General features: G+C 39.1%; 1 protein-coding gene across 1 annotated transcript; it reads right to left on the reverse strand.

Moving 5' to 3' along the window:
• Positions 1 to 2,374: 2,374 nt before the first annotated feature.
• LOC102710939 (structural maintenance of chromosomes protein 1) lies at positions 2,375 to 20,138 on the reverse strand. Its single transcript, XM_006664735.3, has 18 exons — positions 19,606 to 20,138; positions 19,233 to 19,469; positions 18,922 to 19,155; positions 17,713 to 17,951; positions 16,238 to 16,504; positions 15,847 to 16,117; positions 15,053 to 15,177; positions 13,681 to 13,790; positions 13,412 to 13,519; positions 13,176 to 13,315; positions 12,319 to 12,408; positions 12,027 to 12,235; positions 11,739 to 11,908; positions 4,505 to 4,614; positions 3,987 to 4,366; positions 3,267 to 3,518; positions 2,690 to 2,911; positions 2,375 to 2,610 (listed from the first exon to the last, which is right to left on the reverse strand). The coding sequence occupies exons 1-18, from the start codon at positions 20,050 to 20,052 to the stop codon at positions 2,562 to 2,564; spliced, it is 3,660 nt and encodes a 1,219-aa protein (XP_006664798.1). The 5' UTR covers positions 20,053 to 20,138; the 3' UTR covers positions 2,375 to 2,561.
• Positions 20,139 to 20,418: the final 280 nt, after the last annotated feature.

The raw sequence follows: 20,418 nt of genomic DNA on the forward strand, positions 1-20,418 counted from the left end.
CTCTGTGTCGAGGAAGAGAGGAGGGATTTTTCCCTTTCCCTCTCCCACTAGCCAACACATCAACTGCTGTCAGAGTGGGCCTCTCCCTCGCACATGATGAGGTGGGAGACGAGTGTTTTCTTTCCTTTTTGCCCTTACTGGTATTTGTAATATATACGAGTATCACAATATGTTCGTATTATTAATAATTATGAACAGTACATATCTATTGAAATTTTTCGTTTTTCTTCCAACATTTGACCATTCGTTTTATTTGAAATTTTTTGCGATTAATATTTTTATTATTACTAGATGATAAAATATGAACAATATTTTATACGTGACTAATTTTTTTAGATTTTTGCATAAAATTTTCAAATAAGACGAATGGTCAAAACGTTGAACACGAAAAAACGAAAAATAAGGTTATTATGGGACGGATGTAGTGCTTGTTTTTTTTTCTTAACTACGGTTTTTACTTACTTGGGTTAGAGAGAAGGATATACAACTCGGTTTCACTTGGCAAATACTCTCTCTAATCATTTGTCTTATTTAAAAATTATGAATTACTTTATTATCAAAAGAACTTTAAGCATGACTTGTCATTTTTTTATATTTGTACTAAATTTTTGAATAAGACGAATGATCAAACGTCACGACTAAAAAAGTCAAACATCTTACGTTATAAAACGGAGGTAGTATAAAATACTCTTACCTCTTGCATTTTCTATAGACAACCGCATCAACTCTGATGTTAAATCTAAAGTTAATTTTAAAATTTTTCTACCCACTAAACTCATATTTTTAGTTTTTTAACCCACCTTTTTTTTTGCGAAACCCACATCTAAATACGTTGTTTTTCCACATAATTTGGAACGTGTCGACCAAGATGATAAAAAAGATTAAAAAATGGCTAGGGAAACTGATTTATATATCAAAGCTTACCACTAGGCTGATTTAGATCGAATCGGGGGTAAATGCTCTCATCTCATGGACAGACAAGAGGGTCTATAAATCAAAATGAACTAACTAAGGCACTAGGTAAAATGTAAAATATAAGATATGGCTAAAACGTACGAGTAACATATAATGACAATTCAATTGAATCAATCAATCAAATTGGTTATTCCTGGTAGGGTTTTGGTTGGTTTCCACCGATCACGCAAACAAACTTTGAGTATTTATGTTTCGTTTTTTGTCGGGGAGAGATACGGTGGTTTTATCCCTTCTTTGGTTCTTCCTCACGGTATTGAGCTGTTAAATCAACCAACATTTTCTTTTAGATTTAGAGATTAATTGACAAGTCCAACCAATATTGCTCCAAAAAAATGTGCCACAACAATATTAAACATTATTGAGACATTGTGACTTATAATTAACTCCGTTACATGATTAAACTTAAGATTAATTTATTAGGTGTTGATTGAATATTTATATCCCATGTTTTTAGATAGTAATATTAGAAGTAATTGCACTAGAGTATATCAATCCTAAACACTCAAAAATATCAAATTGTCGTAACTTTTGTAGGGTATTTCACAAAACTACAATAATATTTGATGAATTTATTAGAAAACTATAATTTTAGTTGATGGGCCCATCTGCAGCTAATGCAAGTTGGGCCACTTATCAGTCAAACTTGGATGGTAAAGTTGTATTATGATAAAATTCCTTGTTATTACTATAGTTTGTAAAATACATATGTAAAGTTGTAGCAAATTGACAGTTTTGTTGCAATTTAAGGAAATTTACTCGCAATAAATTTGAATGTAGAAGGCATAAGACTAAAGTAAACAGTTGGATTATGGAGTTTAATAATTTTATTATGCGCTTTTATTCGGTTGTTGCTGGTATCTTTTGCATCATCTAGCACGGATTAAGGGGCGTTAGGGGATAATTTGTACTCCTAGTTCACTCCAATTCCACAATTCTTGTTGTTTTAGATAAGAGTGATAACTTTTAAACTATCTAGTTTAAAAACACCGACGTAACATGTACAGATGAATTAGATCACTAATAAAAGTAAACATTTGTTTCTTTATATATATATATATATATAAGCGCTACGGTGTGCAACTCATAGGTTGCTCCATGAGTCAAGGTCCAAAAACATATCAAATCACCTCTAAATTTCGATTATATGGCTCACTAGATTTTTTATATTAAAAATCTTGTAGCACGTAAAAGTTTTCTTAACTCTATTTATTAACATGCTAATTATATGTTTTTAAGAAAATTTATACTAGTAAACATAAATAAAAATGAAAAGATAAAACCACCACTGGTCACGTCCAATGTGGTCTTCTCTCAATCTAATTTTCCTACTGCTTCCAACGTATTCGCTGATTTGTTTGGTTTTTGTTTTGTCGTGTGAAAACAGAATTACGGTTGCACGTAACACATAAGGCCGCGCGCATTATTGATTTGCTGTAGCTTATACAAATAAGTATTACTACACAGGTAGCATGTCGGTTTCTACGTCAACTCTACAAGCGACATCGCGACTGGTCACTTATGTACACAAGTTAAAAAATATATTAGACCGACTAAAAAGAACAGTGAAGACTTCAAACAAAGTGGACTCATGCTTCTCTATACTTCGTCAGGTCGAAGGTAAGGGTCCTTGAGCAACTGCATATATATTATTTGGGAGTTAGGGTCTGTGTAAATAAAAAAATGATTTAGAAATAATAACAGAAGTGCATCTTACCATCGTTCTGAGTCCCTATAAACACCAACCAGTGCTTCAGCTTTGTCATAGAAACTGTCCTTCAGCGATATAACGATGCTCTGAAATCCACATCCTCCACCGTTTTGTTCTTCAACACGTTGGCATGACTTTGATCTGATAAACCCAGCAACTTTGGCAACATTTAAATTATCCAGAGCAGCATCGACTTCATCCAATATGAAGAACGGGGATGGCCTGAAACTGAGGAATCGCCACACAAGTTAAGAACTTGGTTGGGCAACAATACTATCTGAAATAGATTGCCCAAATATGGCACATCACAAAAAAAAAATGTACCGCGCATTCTCATTTCTCGGAGTGATATGCTGATAAGTATGCATGACACCCACTGGTTGGTCATGGAAGATCAAAGTTCATAAAAGCTGGTCGAACGAGAACTAAAATGAATATTATAACCAAAATGCATCGATATGGCTGTTCAAGTGCAATGTGTTGTCCACGGCTAAAGGATTACTGATGCAACAACCTGACAGCCTTTTTGCAATACAAGAAGCAGGTTGAAGGAAACTGTGCGGAATTCACAAGAAATGTTTACCTGTGAATGGCAAAAAGCAATGCCAGGGCAGCAACGGTCTTCTCACCACCAGATAACTGTTCCATATCTCTAAAGCGCTTTGTAGGAGGCATAGCTGTGTACTTGATTCCATGTAGAAATGGCTCATCTTCATTTTCTAGATTTAAATATGCAGTTCCTCCAAGTAGATGTGTTTGACTTTTCGTTAACTCCTTATAAATTTGGTCTATGCCTTTAGATATGTGATCAAAGGCTTCCATGAACAGCTCATACCTAAATACCAATATCATAAGTATAAAATAGTTGACTAAGAACCAGACGGCATCATATGATATCTGAGCAATGAATACAACTATGGTGTAAATTGAACATGCCTCCAAAGTAGGCAAAGTAGTGGCTGCGTGGCCAATCACTTTTAGAAAACCATGGTGTTTCGTTCAGAATGTACTTGGAATTAAAGTACTTTCAAAAACAGCGGCATTGGATTGCATGTATTTCTTAGACTACTGGAGTATTGAATTGTAATATACAGTGCATTCTTCTGGCTAGCCTATAATCATAACCATTTCTTAAAGAAAGCTAGCTACTGTAATATATAAATAAGCAGAGATTAATCCTGATGATTACAACAACAAACTACAAGAAAAAAGAAGCACTAATTTGAACAGGTAACGACTTGCATGCTTGCATTTCTAATATGGATTGAGTGAACAGGTATAGCAGATAATGTTCGGGCAATACCTTCGTTGCTTGACAGAATTATACTTGTCAGCTATCTCCAGCTCTTCTTTTCTTGCTGCTTCAAACTTTTCCATAACCTCCTTTTCCTTCCTTTGCAATGTTTCATATTGGTCTAGCGCTTTCAGGTTTGGGGCAGTGTGCTCAATCTCAGCAATTAGAACCCCTATATTTTTGTTAAACTCTGCCTCAAATTTGTCACGTTCAGAAAGCCGCATATCCTGCAGGTAGGTTTCGCTAAGCTGACTGTAGTCAAGGATCGGTACTTGTGAAGATGATCCAGTATCCATTGGATCATCAACTGTAGGAAGCTTCAGTTGCTCCAGTTCACATTTCTCATGAATCGCCCGTTCCTGTGATCTAAGTTGCACAAGCTTCCCCTCCTACAAATCCCATGGTATGGTTTCATAATAGTGCAAACAAAATGAAACAACTAATCTTTTAACAGGCTTCAGACATATTATTGTTAAATTTATTTAAGACTAGTTTATGAAAGGACTAGTACTATCAGAAAGACTTACCTTTGACTTCACTTGGCGATCCAGCTTCGCCAAGGCCGCAGCAACACTACCATTCTTCTCCTTCAGTTCATCGATAGCTGTTTCACATTCATCAGACTTGGATTTCCAGTCTGTATTGGGAAAGAGTTCCATTGGTCAGTACAACTACAATGATGAACATAAACAATTGAGCATTTAGAATTTGGAGAAGTTGATGTTTGTAAGTTTGTTATGACGATAAAAGCAGGTAGCATCAGAGCCCTAAAAACAGCACCACAATGAAGAGGAGCATCACTTAGTTAACAAACCAAATATATCTAACAAAAATAAAGATAATTCCATTGAGTTGCTGTATCTTGTCCAGCATTTGCTATCGTGTGGGGACCTTTCCCACAATTTTCTCGAAGGGGTCGTGTCTGAACAACACCTAGCAAATCTGGTGGAATGGGTGGAAAATGAGCGTCTCGGAGGGTGTCAAAGGGGGCAACGAGAGGGGCCATTCTGGCGAACTTGGCAACTCCGGCGAGCTTGCTCCTACGGAGTCCCCGTGTCTCGTAGGCAAGGGAGGTCAGGCCGGCGGCCCACATAGGCCCAAGGCTGATGGCCATATATTCGGCAGGACATTTTTGCCCCAACGCTGTTTCTAGAGAGGCGAGGGCAAATCGGGGGTTTCGCGTGGAGGATCTCTACCCTAAGGTGAGTTGCGGAGGCGATCCAGGCAGCAGGTGCTGTGGATTCGCAAGGGTTCTACTCACCTAGGGTTAGGGTTCCCTGCAAGGCCGAGGGAGATTGTGAGGTTTGGGGAGAGTGCGCCAGGAGGATCTGGAAGGTTCCAGTGAAGCAACAGGATCATCGCTCCTACGCAGAGGTAGTGATGGATCGCTGGCCGGTGCCTACCCCGCAGGAGCAGTGGAACAAACGGAGAGCTGTGGATGGAGGTGAGGGAGGCTGACGTGGGGATGATCCGCGAGGTGAGGAGGAGCTGCGTCGTCAACTTCTTGCGAGCCAGCAGCATCCTCGCCCTGATCATGGTGTCCAGAAGGTAACTGGCCTAATCTGGGAGGCAATAACAAGGGGAATGAATCGCTTTCTGATCGCTGGGTTGGTAATCAATCATGGAATCCAGTTTGGGGGAACGCTCCTGGTGGAAATTTTGGTAGTGGTAACATGGTTTCGGGGGGTGAGTTAGCTAAGCAGAATTTTCATGCTTGTAATTTTGAAGAGTTGCCAGATGGAGGAAGAGGTGGTAATGGTTCTGATGGTAGAGGTCGTCATTCGCAGGGCAAAACTGATCAGCAGGGATGGAGGAATGTTAAAACTATGGGTGAAACTAAAAAGGAATGGGGTAAGAAAGAGTTTGCTGGTGATGCTCAGAAAAATGGGGATCAGGGGGGACGTTTGGGTCCTGTGCTCAAATGTTTCAGGTGTGGGCAAGATGGTCACCATCAGGCCACTTGTACTAAACCTCCTTTATGCTATGCATGCCAACAGATTGGTCACATTTCAGCCAACTGTCCTTCAGGAGTGGGGAAGAAAGTGGTGAAGTCATGTGGTTTCAGTATCCCTGGTCAAGGATTTTACAGTCTTCAGGTTGACAGGAATGCTGATAACAAAAACAAACACATAGCTAGAGGGATTTTGTCAATCAAAGAAGGTCAAGCTGATGTAGCCAGAGTTGTTAAAGAGCTTAATGAACTGTTTCCTGATCTGAAATGGGACTGGAGAGTTAAACAATTGAATGAGACTGACTTTTTAGTTAACTTCCCTTCAGAGGAGAACAAGAACTTTTTCACTAGATTTCCCAGTTTTGACTTTAGATGCTTGTCTATTAAGGCTAGTGTGGTGGCATCAAACATGACAGAAGAGGCTGTTGATTAATTGGTGTCGTATGGGTAAAAATGAGAGGAATAACTGAGTTAGCAAGGACAGACACCTATACTAGAGCTATAACAGAAATGATGGGGGAGTTTGAGGAGTTAGATGAAAGCACTTTAAGTGGAGTTGGACCTGTTAGGGTCAAATGTGCATGTATTGACCCAAGGGCCTTATTTTTTTTTTAAAGTGCATTTATATATCAACAAAGTGAGATATGATATTGTTTGGGAGCCGGAGGGGTACCAGCCCAAGGAAAAAGATGCCACCCCCCCTGGAGGAGATGATGATGAAGACAAGGGAGGTGGAGATGGTGGTGATAATAATGGTGGGGGAGGAGATGACGGTAATTTTGATGATGAGGACCTCCTAGATGATGATGATGAGGATACTGATTTCAAGAAGATGGCTGATAAATTGCTGCAAGATAAAATCTCTAACTCAGTCCCACCTACTCACAAGAGAAAATCTTATGCTGAAGTGACTTCTTCTACCCAGAATCTATGCTTCAAAAGAGATGTATCTTCAGAGCAAGCTCTGGTTCTATGGGAGGTTAAGGGCAATCAAGAATCTCAAGAGGAAGAGTTGCCTCTGAGTGCTGTCCCTTTATCTCAAGCAGAGGTTATTTCTGGTTTTGAAGGTGATAGTAAGGTGTTGGAACTGTCACAAGAGGAGAAATGTGACATCCCAACAGACTCTGATTTGGAGAGGTTGAGAGAAGAGGAAGATCTAGAAGACAACACTCAATTTCAGGAGGTGATTTCAAAAAAGAGAGAGGTTAACAAAAAGAAGGGCCCTGCTTTAGCCTCAAGGATGAGTTTGAGACAAAAAGACAAAGACATTCCTGTACCTCTGAAGGCCAAGATGCTGACACAAAGGAAGAATCTGGAAGGTAATCAGAGTCTAATCCTTTTGCTATTTTCTCAGGTATAGATTCAGATACTTTAAATTCAATTGCCTTGGTTGCTAATATTAGTTTAGGAAGTTCTAAAGAAGAGATTGAGAATAATATTAATACCATTAAGGCCAAAGAGTTGGCTCAAGCTAAAATTACTGAATTAGCTTGGAAAAATAAGAAAGAGATGAACTTTTCTCACCCTGAGACATCAGAGTTACCAGAAAGAGATGATTGATGGTTTGGGAAATGATATTGTGCTTGATTAGAAGAGGGTTAGCAACAAAAATATATAAAAAAAGATGTCTATTCTTTTCTGGAATGCGAGAGGGTTAGGTAATGTGGGTAGGGTAGCTCAGCTGAAAGAGATTATTAAGAACAACAATATTCAGATTCTTTGTGTTCAGGAGACTAAGAAAGAGCTGTTCGAGGAAAAGGACTTGTTGTCCTTGTGAAAGGGGCGTTTTGTGTGGGCTTGGAAAGCTTCTCAAGGTGCCTCGGGAGGTTTCCTTATTGGGGTTAATGAGGATAATTACGAGATGGAGAATAATCATGTGGGAGCTTATTTTTTAAGTACAGTGGTTAAAAGCAAGAAAGACAAAAAAAAGCTAGGAGGCGATTTGTGTTTATGGTCCTACTATTGATTCTAGGAAAAAAGATTTTATTGCAGAGTTGGATTATCATATTAATGCCATTGAGATTCCTTATATCATAGGGGGAGATTTTAATCTTTATAGGTTTGCTCATGAGAAGTCTAATGATCATCTTAATGTGAGAAATATGGTGTTGTTTAATGATTTCATTGCCAAATGGAATCTCAGGGAGTTGCATCGTTTTGGGAGAAAATTTACCTGGTCTAATGATCAGGATTGTCCTACTCAGGTGGTTTTAGACAGAGTTTTGGTTAATTTCTCCTGGGAAGAGTAATACCCTCTAGCAGTTTTGAAATCTTTGCTGACAATAGGCTCTGATCATGCTCCTCTAGTTTTATCTTTAGGGATTCAGTGTAACAAAACTAATTTCTTTAGATTTGAACCTGCTTGGTTTTTGGTTGATGGTTTTAAAGAGTTGTTAAGTAATAAGATGATCCCTAGAGATGGTGAATATATCCTAAGCCACTGGAATAAAATGTTAGCTCTTTTAAGAAAATTTTTAAGAGGTTGGAGTGCAAACAATACAAGGGTTCAGAAGCAGGCAAAGAGGGCTTATATAGATCAATTGGAGAAGTTGGATGAGTTAGATGAGGGGGAGGGCCTCTCTCATGATCAATGGAAGGAGAGATACGAGATTGAGGAATCTCTTGAGAGGTTGTATGAAGCTGAGGAAAGTGCCTGGATGAAAATAAGTGGTGAACAATGGATCCTGGAGGGGGATAGAAACACAGATTTTTTCCATGCGGTTGCTAATGGGAGGAAAAGGAAATGTGGCATCCACTTCCTAGAAGATGGGGATAGGACTATTACCGACCAGGTGGATCTAAACCAGCATATTATATCTTATTATAAGATGCTTTTTAGAGAAGAAGAGAGTGCCTCTATTCATCTTAGAGATGAAATTTGGGAGAATAGATTTTGTCTAAAAGAGGAGGATAAAGAGGTACTGATTGAACCTTTTAATATATTTGAGTTAGATAAAGTAATAAAAGAAGCTAAGTTGAATACTGCCCCAGGCCCTGACAGCTTTCCCATTCAATTCTATAGAGTGTTTTGGGACTTTCTCAAACCTGATTTTTTGGAAATGCTTATCTTATTACATAATGAGTTGGATCTAAAGAGGTTGAATTATGGGGTGATCACTTTGATCCCTAAAGTTGGAGATGCAATCAATATTAAGCAATACAGACCCATTTGTGTTTTAAATGAGAGTTTTAAGATTATCACAAAGGTGTTAGCCAATAGACTTGCCCAAGTAGCAGACAAGGTTATCTCCCCTACCCAGAATGCTTTTATTCCAGGCAGGTACATCTTGGAGAGTTGTGTTGTTCTGCAAGAGGTGATGCATGAAATGAAATCAAGAAATTAACATGGGTTTTTCAAAAAATTGATTTTGAGAAAGCATATGATAGAGTTAAGTGGTCTTTTCTGAGTGAGGTCATGAAAAAGAATTTTCCTGATAGATGGATTCAATGGATGGAGAGTTGTTTTAAAGGGGGTAAAGTTTGTGTGAATATAAATGGGATAAAAAGTGAGTTTTTCAATACCTCTAGAGGTTTAAGGCAGGGTGACCCCCTTTCTCCTTTGCTTTTTAATTTGATTAGTGATGCCTTGGCAGGAGTTTTCGATAGTGCTAAAAGAGCTGGTATTATCACAGGGCTGGTGCCTGATATTTTTAATGGAGGGTTAACCCATCTTCAATATGCTGATGGCACAGTTATCATGATGCCTTACAATGATGAAGAGATTAGAATTACTAAATTTCTGTTGTATTGCTTTGAAGAGATGTCTGGTATGAAGGTAAATCACCGCAAAAGTGAGGTGTTTACAATAGGTTTAACTGATGTAAAGAAAGAAAGAGTAGAAGGGATGCTTAACTGTACAGGGGGGTGTTTCCTATGAAGTATCTGGGTCTTAAGATTAGCCCAGACAAACTGTTAGCAACAGACTTTGATTTTATTCCTGAAAATTGAAAAGAGATTAACTACTTGGCAGACTACTGACTAGATATCTTTCCTATGGTGGCAGAGCTATTAGATTTGAGGCTTGTTTATCTTCTATCCCGACATATGCTATGGGTCTTTACCTGCTACCTGAGGGCATTCACAAGAAATTTGATTCTATTGGTGAGATGAGAACATATGGCTCTACCGAAAGAGTATGGGGTATGGGGGTTTAGGATTTTCAGATACTAGGTTGAGAAACATTGCCTTCTTAGCAAAATGGATCTTTCTTTTAGAAAAGGGCGAGGGGGGGGGGGGAGGAAAATCTTTGTGTTGCTCTTCTTAGAAATAAATATTTACCAAGAGGGAGTATTTTCCAAATTACTAAGTTAAAATTTACTGAGTATCAGAAAATGGATTAATCTAGGTAGTAGATGGAATGTGGGAAGTGGCAAGTGCATTTTCTTTTGGAGAGATGTATGGGCTAAAAATTGTCCTCTGAAAATTTATTTTTATTCACTATACAGAATTTGCAATCAGCAAGATTGTTTGGTAGAGGAGATTGCCAGGAGAGGGCCTGATGCCCTTTCTTTCAGAAGAATGTTTAATCAAGAAGAGGTGAGCCAAGTGGTTAGAACTCTGTGAGATTATTTCAAGCATTGAAATTAGAGATGAAAGAGATGTGTTACTATGGGAGCTGGATAACAAAAAAGTTTACTCTTCTAGCTCTATGTACAACTTTATGGCTTTTAGAGGTGTGAATGATAAAAATATGAATGCAATGTGGAAAGCACCCATTCCTTTGAAAGTTAAACACTTTCTATGGCTGGTTGCAAAAGAGCGTATTCAAGCCGCGGCGGTGTTGAAAAACATGAATTGGGAGGGAGCTTCGGAGTTTTGTATGTTGTGTGGTGAGGTTGAAACTACTCATCATGTAATTTACTTGTCCCATGGCAAAGTTTGTTTGGTGTGTTTGCCGAGATGCTTTTGGATGGCCTTTCATTCCGATTAATTTTGAGTCACTTTTACAATTAAGTTTGGATGATTTTTCGTTTACATACTGTCCGGGGCTGTGTTGATGGTGATGGGGGCTTACTGTTGGACTATCTGGCTCACAAGAAATGAGATGATCTTTAGGAAAAAGTTTGTTAACTCACCTTGTCTTTTGATTTACAGGGGCGTTTCTTATTTGACCCAATGGCGCTCGCTGACGAAAGAAGAAGAGGAGAGAAAGGTGACAGAAATGGAGAAGATTCTTCTTTGCGTCAGGCATTTGAATCACAGGGTTGGGGTTGGTTAGTTTGTTTTTTCAGGGAGTCTGTCGTTTTCTTTTGAGGTTGTTTAAAGTTTTAGCTCTGCATCAGAGGGTGGAGTTTGGGTGGATCTTGGGTTTTTGGATTTCAGAGCTGTGTATGAAAGGGGATGGTGTTGTCTCCAGGTCAAGTTTTTAGTGTTCCAGATGTTGTAAGCTGGTATCCCCAGCAGACAAACTCCTTTTGTGCTTTATAAAAAGCAGGGCTCTAAGCCTTTTCTCTATAAAAAAAAATTGCTATCGTGTGCAATCTCTTCTTTTGAAAAGCAAAAAAAGCAAATGACATATTTACTAGGTTCTATTAGTAAGGTTCAAACGGAAGAATGACAAGAGAGAAGTGGACCTTTGGAATGAAAAAAAAAAGAGAATAAAGTTGCAAGAGAAAATTTACTCGCATTAAGGTGTGAATAATAGAAAGTAAATGTAAAATTCCATTATTGTGGGTAAATTGAAAAAAAAAGTAAAGAAACAAATTAGTTACGTTCAAAATGAAGGATGAAAAGGCAACAGTCACCCAGTTTGCTCCTTTAAATGATCATGAATTTTCAACAAAAAAAGAAAGCAAGCTTCAAATGCATACCTTCAGCCTCAGCTTTCAGCTCTTCCATCTGATTTGAAATTTGCTCTGCTTCAGCCCTAGCTCCAGACTCTCTCTCCTGTAAACTCTTAAGCTCCTTCTCTAGGGACTCGCGTGTCTCCTTTAACTTCATAATTGGTGCCTGCATATCTCGTTTTTGTTCATATTCCAGCCTGCAGCACAAATTAATTCTTATTATGCTCCAAAGTTTCCAGAAGGCATCCATGTGAGCAAAATTTAGGCTTGGTCAATTGGTCGACAAGATGTGGTAATTTAGTAACTGTTACTTACTGGTATTTCAATTTGGACATCTGATTACTCAAGCTTAGCTTCCTCTCCTGCAGTGCTTGAGCATCTTTTAGTTGCCTCTCTTCATATTCACGGATGTTCTTCACACCAACTGACTTGCTAAAATCTTTGTAAATACGGTCCACAATCTCATTTATTTTCTTTTCAAGAACTCTTACTTCCCGTTCCTTTTTACCCAGACGAGTCTCCAACTAAAGAAACAAGACATAGCTATTGATGCAAAAATAAAGTGCAACCCTAGCAGAACGACACAGGAAAACATGTAATATAGTACCTCCTCCTTTACTGGTTCAAGACGATTGATCTCTTCCTCAATATTACACTTCTCAGATTCCAATCTGTGTAGCTTCTCTCTGAGATTATTCTGCATGAAGCATTCAATATTACAAATAGTCAAGAATGAGGTTCTCTTGGAGTGGCTGATAACAGAGATTATCCACATATTCAGACAAGCCACAATTAACAGGTCAGATGTGAAGCATGAAAATTGATAAAAAAAATAAAAAACTGGCAGTGTAGAAGTAAAACTGAGTGAAATTGCTGCATGGGCAGATGTTGGCTTTGGCCATTTCACTCTTACTATGATTCACAGTTACTGAATTACAACATAAGGGCAGACATTAAACAGCTTGGAACTAAACAAAAGTAAACAGTATTTGCATAAGATCCATATTTCAAAAAACAATAAATGAAAACAGCAGTTCATAAGAAGATGCTATTGCATTTTCATCCATTTTCCCATGTCATGTTTTCTAGCCATCTTGACCTAAGACCATAATGAAGAAATTGCTTTTTTGGGTTAGGGAAAAGCAGTAACTAGATAGCCATAATAAAAAAAGAAAGAGAAAGAAACCTATAAACCTGTACAAGCAAAAAAGAAAACAAAAGAAGTGAGATAAAAGGGCTAGCCCAGCAACTAAAAAAATAGCATTGACCATCAATGAAGATATTTCTTTCAGGGGTTAAGCAATTTGGACCAAGCAGACAACCATCCATTTATGAGCAAATCAATCATAATCATTATTTGACCAAGTCAAACTTGTGTGCCTTAACAAAGATCTTCTGCCATCCATTTATGACAAAAGAAGCCATCAACCAGTATCTGATTAGAACTCAAAGTTATGCACCTACCTCTTCAACATTCAAGTAATGTAGCTTTTTCTCAAGTCCAGTTATTTTCTCAGACACAGCAAGCTCCTTTCTCTGTAACTCCCTGGGGGACCCAAGTTCAGACATTTCAGATTCATACTGATTTTTCTTCTTCTTCCAAGCTGCAGCACAAATTGTATAAGGAGCCAATAAAAACAGTTACAAAACAGACATCTGTTTGTTTGTTAAAAGATAAACCAAAAAAGAGATATGTATACATTCTATTATGCTGTCGTCCCATTTATTCGATCTAGCTGCCATTCCACCACTTATTCCACCAGTCATTGTGCCCGATTTAGTCAGAAGAATCCCATCGACGGTAACAACTAAATATAGACACATGATAGAACAGTTAACATAAAAGTCTGATTTGGTGAGAAGAATCCGTTGATGATAACAACTAAAATAGACACATGATAGAATAGTCAGCATCAAAATAACCAAACAAGAAAAATGCTGATTTCAATATGCAGAAGCAAACACCTACCCTTGTACCTTTCACCACTCCAACTTAAGGTTTTTGCTTCATCAAGTTCATCACAGACAAGCGTATTTCCAACAGCATACAGAACTGCTTTCTCCAAAGCTCGGTCAAATGTATAACGTTAAGCAAAGCAAACAGAATACTATTTAGCTGACAGTAATGACCTGTTATAAGTATAGTTCATGGATAATTGATACAGAAGCAACACTTGGCAAAACAAGCAAGCAAGCATAAAATTGAACAACACTACCAAGGCTCAAATGAAAGGTAGCCTTTACAGCTCTTCCAAAGGCCAAAAATCAAGGGAGTCTGTATATAAATTTGGATACATGTGAGAAAAACAGATGGCACATTTGATGGAAGAAATCAAGCGAGGTGAACAAAATGTCAGCAACATTTTATCATTAGTAGGACAAGACAGTCAGCATGCAGTGGATGGGGGTGACAGGGGCAGGGGAGAGAATGGCAGGCAGCAATGCTGCTGGTAGCTTATATATATACCCCCAACTATGGGCTTTTCAGGAAATAAAATAGTGGTAGCAGAAGTAAGCAAAGACGTGGTGGCAAATGGGGAGCAAAGCAGCACAGCAGAGACAGAAAAGGGCAGGGGATGGCAATGGCAATGACAAATCCTTGGCTCTGATATGAAGTATCATGGTGCAAGCAGATAGTTCCTGGTCAAGGGCTTAAGGCTTCTCCTGACGTTGCTCAAGGCCCTGATCACTAGATTGGTGGGGGAAACCCTTTTCTAATTTGTTGATTGTCAATTCTTCTACAGGTTAGGTGGAAAATATAACTAGGGAAACTGAGACAAAGTAGGAGATAGTATGTGTAATATTAAACAAACTGGAAGTATTAATCAGCTAGAATGCCCAGAAAAGCTACGGGATGAGCAGACTGCTTATTGCCATTGGTAATATCCCATACAGTCCATAACAAACAGTGCAAATGAGTACCAAAAACACAAAACAAAAACCAAAAAAAAAAAACAAAACAAGGAAAATTTCAAGACTGACATTATAATTTTGCTAAATTGGAGATATGTCATCCTGGCCCACATATCATTGACTTATGTGTGCCTCACCTGTCAGTAAGATACCAATGTTATATCTCCAACTTTGCAAAATTATAATGACACTGTTCAAATTTACCCAAAACAAGGATAACATAGTGACACGGCCCATAAAGAGTATGGACAAAACACTGATTGCTTATGCAATATACAGAATAAAAACAATATGCTTGATTCATTTTCCGGTGTGCACACGCGCTCATGTGTGTGTGGGGTGGGGGGAACCAAAAATACAGATTTCTGCAAAGTCGTAAGACCATGTGTGGGGGTTAAAATTGCCTCCTTACGGGGAAAAAAGGATATTGAATAACATCAAAGACCAACTGCGCAGATCCCCCAAGTGTTCGCAGCTTCTCAATTATAGGCTTCACGCGGACTGATTGTAAGGGAATAAATGTCTGAGGAGGAAGGCGCTGCTCCTTCAAGTACTGTACACAGAAGAGAAAAGGTGATATTTATGGTTTTGTCCATTCCCATAGATCACGTAGAAATAAACAACTACCTTAGACAAGAACATCACAGGCCAATCAGCATAAATGGAAAATGAAACCATTACTCCAAATAGAATTACTGGTCAAGTTGGATTTTTTGGGACCCTGTCAATGCCCAACAGGCAATAGGACATATTTTTGACTGGAGGGAGTATTTTGTATTATTATCTATCGAACACCTGAGACTGCAGCTGCAATGAACTCATGATCATAGATATAATCAGATTATCTTATTATTATTATTATTAGTATTATTATTATTATTATTATTATTAAAGTTATTTGATGAGATTTGCATGGGTCTAGTTTGAATGGATGTGAGTCAACAGAATCCCAATAAATGATAATGGTCTATCAATGCCCTACTCACAAACTCTCCCTCCATGTAACCCTCACATCCATTTGAACAGAATCAGTTCAAACTTCTTTCAACAGTGAAGCCTAGACATTTTATTTCATTAAAGAGGTTCTCCCATTTCAATTTCTAAAAGTACACTTTGACTAAAAAAATTATTACCATCGAGTACTGCAGAAGTGCAGATAATACAACGACTGTCCCCAAATATAAGAAAAATGAATCAGCTAAGTCAAGTCACGGAGAGGCACCTTAATGCATTCTTTTCCTGTGTTCTCATCTTCTACCACCACTGCATCCATGAATTTCCCCATAGCAACAGTGACAGCGAGGTTGTATTTCTTCTGTGAAGGCCTACAAAGTTCTGTCATGCGACCATGGACTCCAGGGAATAGTCGCTTTAGACTCCTAACTGTTTCCGAAAATCGAGCATCCCGCTCACTCTCATGCTTGTCAGCCTTGAGCTCTCGTAATTTTGTATCTATCTCATCCAACCTCTGCTTCAACATTTGATATTTAACTCTGCACAAAATTTGAAACAAGTATAAGGGGTAAAACATAATGTTGATAATCGAGTGCAAATTAGTGTGCTTAAGGATGTGAGACACACTATCAATATCAAAGGACTTCGTATAGACTAACCCGGAGGACTGGCGCTCTTTTGAAATTTTGTTATGTTCCTCACGTAAGTGAGCAAGCTCATCTTCATGCCTGGGGATTGAATGAAGAATCTTATTAAGCTTTGCACGCAACTCACGCTCTTGTGACAAAATCTCATTCTCACGGTTACGCAGCTGCTGCATATTCTCCTCTAAATTCTTTTTTGCTTCAACATCAGCATTAAGCTCTTTATCAAAAACTTCCTTCTCGTCTCTCAGCTTTGCTGTACTCATTCCTGCATCTTCCTTACTGTAACAGAAAGTTAATGCTAAAGTGTACTTAATCTTACAGGGATGCATTGATACATATAGAATAAAGAAAACAAGCTAAATATCCATAACCATAAGTTACTAAAAAGGGACATCTTTTTGGCTGAGTATAGTAGAAAGGTTCATTCTTAACCGTAACCATTTCTAGAGCACCAGATACTCATTCCTATTTACCAGAGATTTATCTCTGATATTATTGCTAGTGATTTGACTATTTGGGCATCCAACAATAGTGGTCTAGAGCTTGATTGATCTTATGTTTAGTGCAACTACGGCATAGTGTTGAATATAAACTTCATTGTCTTAGTATCATTGTTGGTGCTCTAGCTGTGTGATTAAAAAATTATAATTGAACTTTGATTCTAAAGATATACATTGTATATTTGTAGAAACTTTATTATTAAAAAATTATGAATTTATCTTTATATAAAGTCCAATATATATAAAGTGCTTCTAAATGAAAAGATATTTCCTAACATATGGAAACTCTATAATTGGTAAGATAATTTCTAATTTAGAAAGCCTCGGATATATGGAAAGTCTGCATAAGGAGAGGTAGAGTCTGTCCTAACCATCCGATCTTACAAAGATGATTTTAGCCGTCGGAATGATGAATGAAAGATGTAGAATGAGTAAAACATGTTTGTGCACTGTAGGGTAGATAGATTAGATCAAAATTCAGGAAAAAAAAGAACCAAACTGATCGGTTAAGTCTGACTGAATGCCCACCCCCTAGGTACATATAAGGTTGCTAGGAAGAAACTTGTAAAGTTGCTAAGAAAGTAATATAGAGCTAGTGCCCAAATTTAGTTCACAACTCAATTTTAGTTAATACAATACATTATAATAATTGTTGCCGAATATTAATATAGAGTTTCTATCAGGCTCAGGCAGTTAAGCTTTCCTCCCTTCCCATCCCCTATACATTCAAGGGAGACAGCTTGCAACGTCAGAGTAGTTGTTGGGGGCAAGGACAGTCATTGGGTCTGCTCCAGTGCATATGGAGTAATGTCAGGATTATTTGAAAATTTGTTTACGAGAAATAAACTTATATGTCACCAATACATATCTAAACTGTAACAGTTCCTAACCCAGGTACATATCCTTTTGTGTAGGTATGTACTTTTAATAGATAGCTGAACTCAAATGTAAGCTTAACACATTATGTAAGATGTCTTCTGAACTCACATTCTATGGTATTCCTGGAGTTGGTCATCAGCTAATTGCAATTTCTCGCTTTTATTTTGGCCTTGCTCATTCAACTCATCAATAGCTCTCGTGACATCAACCAAAGCACTCTGCAACCTTTTCATCTCTTCCAAATGCTTCTTGCTATCATCCTTCTTTTTGTCAATCTCTTTGTTGCAGCTTTTGATTTTGGATTTCAGCCGAGAAATTTGTTCTTTCAATCTAAGAAGCTCAGGTTGCTGAAGAGGAAAAAGTAGTAGTAATTAATTAGAATGCATTTAATGCACCCAGTTCATGAAGTACAGATTCTATACTGCTAGAAGCAATTATGTTGACTGCAATAACAAAAGGGCAACGTTGAGTGATTCCATAAACAAACATGATGTCATATGAGCATGCAATTCATTGACAACAGTGGGATTAATAATCACATGGAAAAGAGGCCAGAGTAAATCAGATCACTGTGTGGGATATACAATCTTCATTTTTAGGCATGTAAAGCAGTAGATATTCATAGCACAAGCAAAAAGTTCTGTGCACCGTGCTGAGCTGAACAACGGAAGCTGGCCACCCAATGGTAGTACCACTCGTCATGGGGGCAGGGCAACGTATGAATATCAGCACAGCACATGGTAGGCCTAGAAAGGCTATATGTGGAGAGGCTGGGAGAAAAATAAGCAACTTCTGTGAAAGCATGTGTTCACCACCATGGGTCCAGCAAAAAGACTAATGTAGTAATGTCCCACATGACAGACGCTTGGAGTAGATAGTGAGTTCCCAAATCACACTAACAGCTAATGGATCAACATGGATAGCTGCAGAAGCAACATGATAGCCACCAGATAACGCCAAAGCACTGTAGGAGCAGCAATTCACACCTATCTTAAATTTCCCCAATTGTAAGTTGTACAAACTAATGTGCATATGTAGATATTCTAAAGGGGTACTAGGCAATTTGAAGTGGGAGAAAATTGTTAATGATGCGCATGTGCTTAGACTGGTGAATGACATGGCAGCAGATTCGATGGCCACATAGAACCTTGATACTACATGAAAGAAGTCTTATTATCGTGCAATAAGTTTTTATTGAATAATGAAACAGTACCATTTTCATCGAGAAAAGAACTTAATGGTTCTTCCTATAAGCCCAAGACTGAACTGACACAAGTAAAGTTCAGTGAAGCATAAAATGGATAGGAAGGTACTTACTTTCTTGTCGAGTTCAAGCTTTTTCTTGGCTATACTCTTCTCGCATAAGGTCATTTTCTTGAGAAACGCACTTTGCTCTTTCTTTTTTGCAGAAAGCTCATAGTCAGAGGACTGATTCTCTTCCAGCACTTGCTGAAGAGACCGCCTGTCCTCCTCAAGTTCAGCTTCTATTTTCTCAGCATCTTTCTCAATTGTGTAGAGTTGCCATAGGTGATGTTCTGTCTTGGCTAGTTTCTGGAAACACAGCTTAATGTGAAGAATACAACAATGGTTTCTTGGTAAAAATGTGAGCGAGGATTCCTATCCCGTACCAATTTCTGCTGGAGGCGTAGATGATTCTCTGCCTCTTCCTTTTGAGCCTTTTTCTGCTTCCTTTCCATGACAATGGTCCTTTTCTCTTGATAGATAAGTGCAGACTTCTCTTCGGCCCTGGTCTTTTGGTCTTCCAGTTCGTCATATTCCCTCCTGAGCTCGTCAGAGCCAGAGATCTGCTCCAGAAGTGCAGTGAGCTCCTTGGGATTCTTGGAGGCAATGGATTCCACATCACCCTGGAGTGCAAATGCTAATGTCACGTCTCCAGGAACCAGAACCAATCCCCCTCGTCCAAGAGGGCCATTCATTAACGTAGTGCTATTATTAATGGAATTAAGGAATTGTAAGAGGAGGGAGGCCAGCGCAGCGCACCTGGAAGACGAGGAAATTGCGAGCCTTGACGAGGATGCCCAGGGATCTGAGCTTGGCGTTATAGTCGTCCCAGGTGACAAGCCGGCCGTCGATCCGGTACTCGCTGCCACCGGCGCCGGTGATTGTGCGGGTGAAGTGGAGCTCATCCCCGGTGCCGGGGAGGTGGTAGACGAGGCCGACGGAGGCCCTGCGACCCTTGGCCTCCTTATCGCGGTCGTCGAGGGCGTAGATGAGGTCCTTGAGCTGGGCGCCTCGGAGGTGGGCAGAGCGAACCCCAAGCACAAAGCTTATGGCGTCCATGAGGTTGGACTTGCCGGCGCCATTGGGACCGATGATGGCCGTGAAGTCGAAGAAGGGCCCGATTGTCTGCGTCCCCTTGTACGACTTGAAGTTCTCCACTTCCAACCGATGGATGCGCCCCCCACCGCCGCCCTTGCCCGCCGCCATCGCTTCCCCTCCAAACCCTAGAGTGAGCTAGGGTTTCCGGCAAAACGAGATTCGAAATGGACAACGAGGCACACGGAGCGGAGCAAGACGACGACGGTCGCTCGCTCCCTGATTGATGCTATTCGGCCATTTGGGCCGTTTCTGCTCTCGTTTTGTCTCGGCCCATGGTGGTAAATGAGCCCGTCTCTGAACAAACTCCTTCCAGTGTCGGCGTCCATGAACACAGCCCGCCCTCCTTGCCGCATGACTGGCCAGCTTTTCTGATCTATAGTGCACAAACTTTACTCATTAGATTAGATAAATCCAATGACTGAAATTATTTGTATCAAATCAGATGGCCTTCTTTTATTTACTGGCTCCCAAAAT

Source organism: Oryza brachyantha, chromosome 12, assembly GCF_000231095.2.
Source record: "Oryza brachyantha chromosome 12, ObraRS2, whole genome shotgun sequence".
Lineage (NCBI taxonomy): Eukaryota > Viridiplantae > Streptophyta > Magnoliopsida > Poales > Poaceae > Oryza > Oryza brachyantha.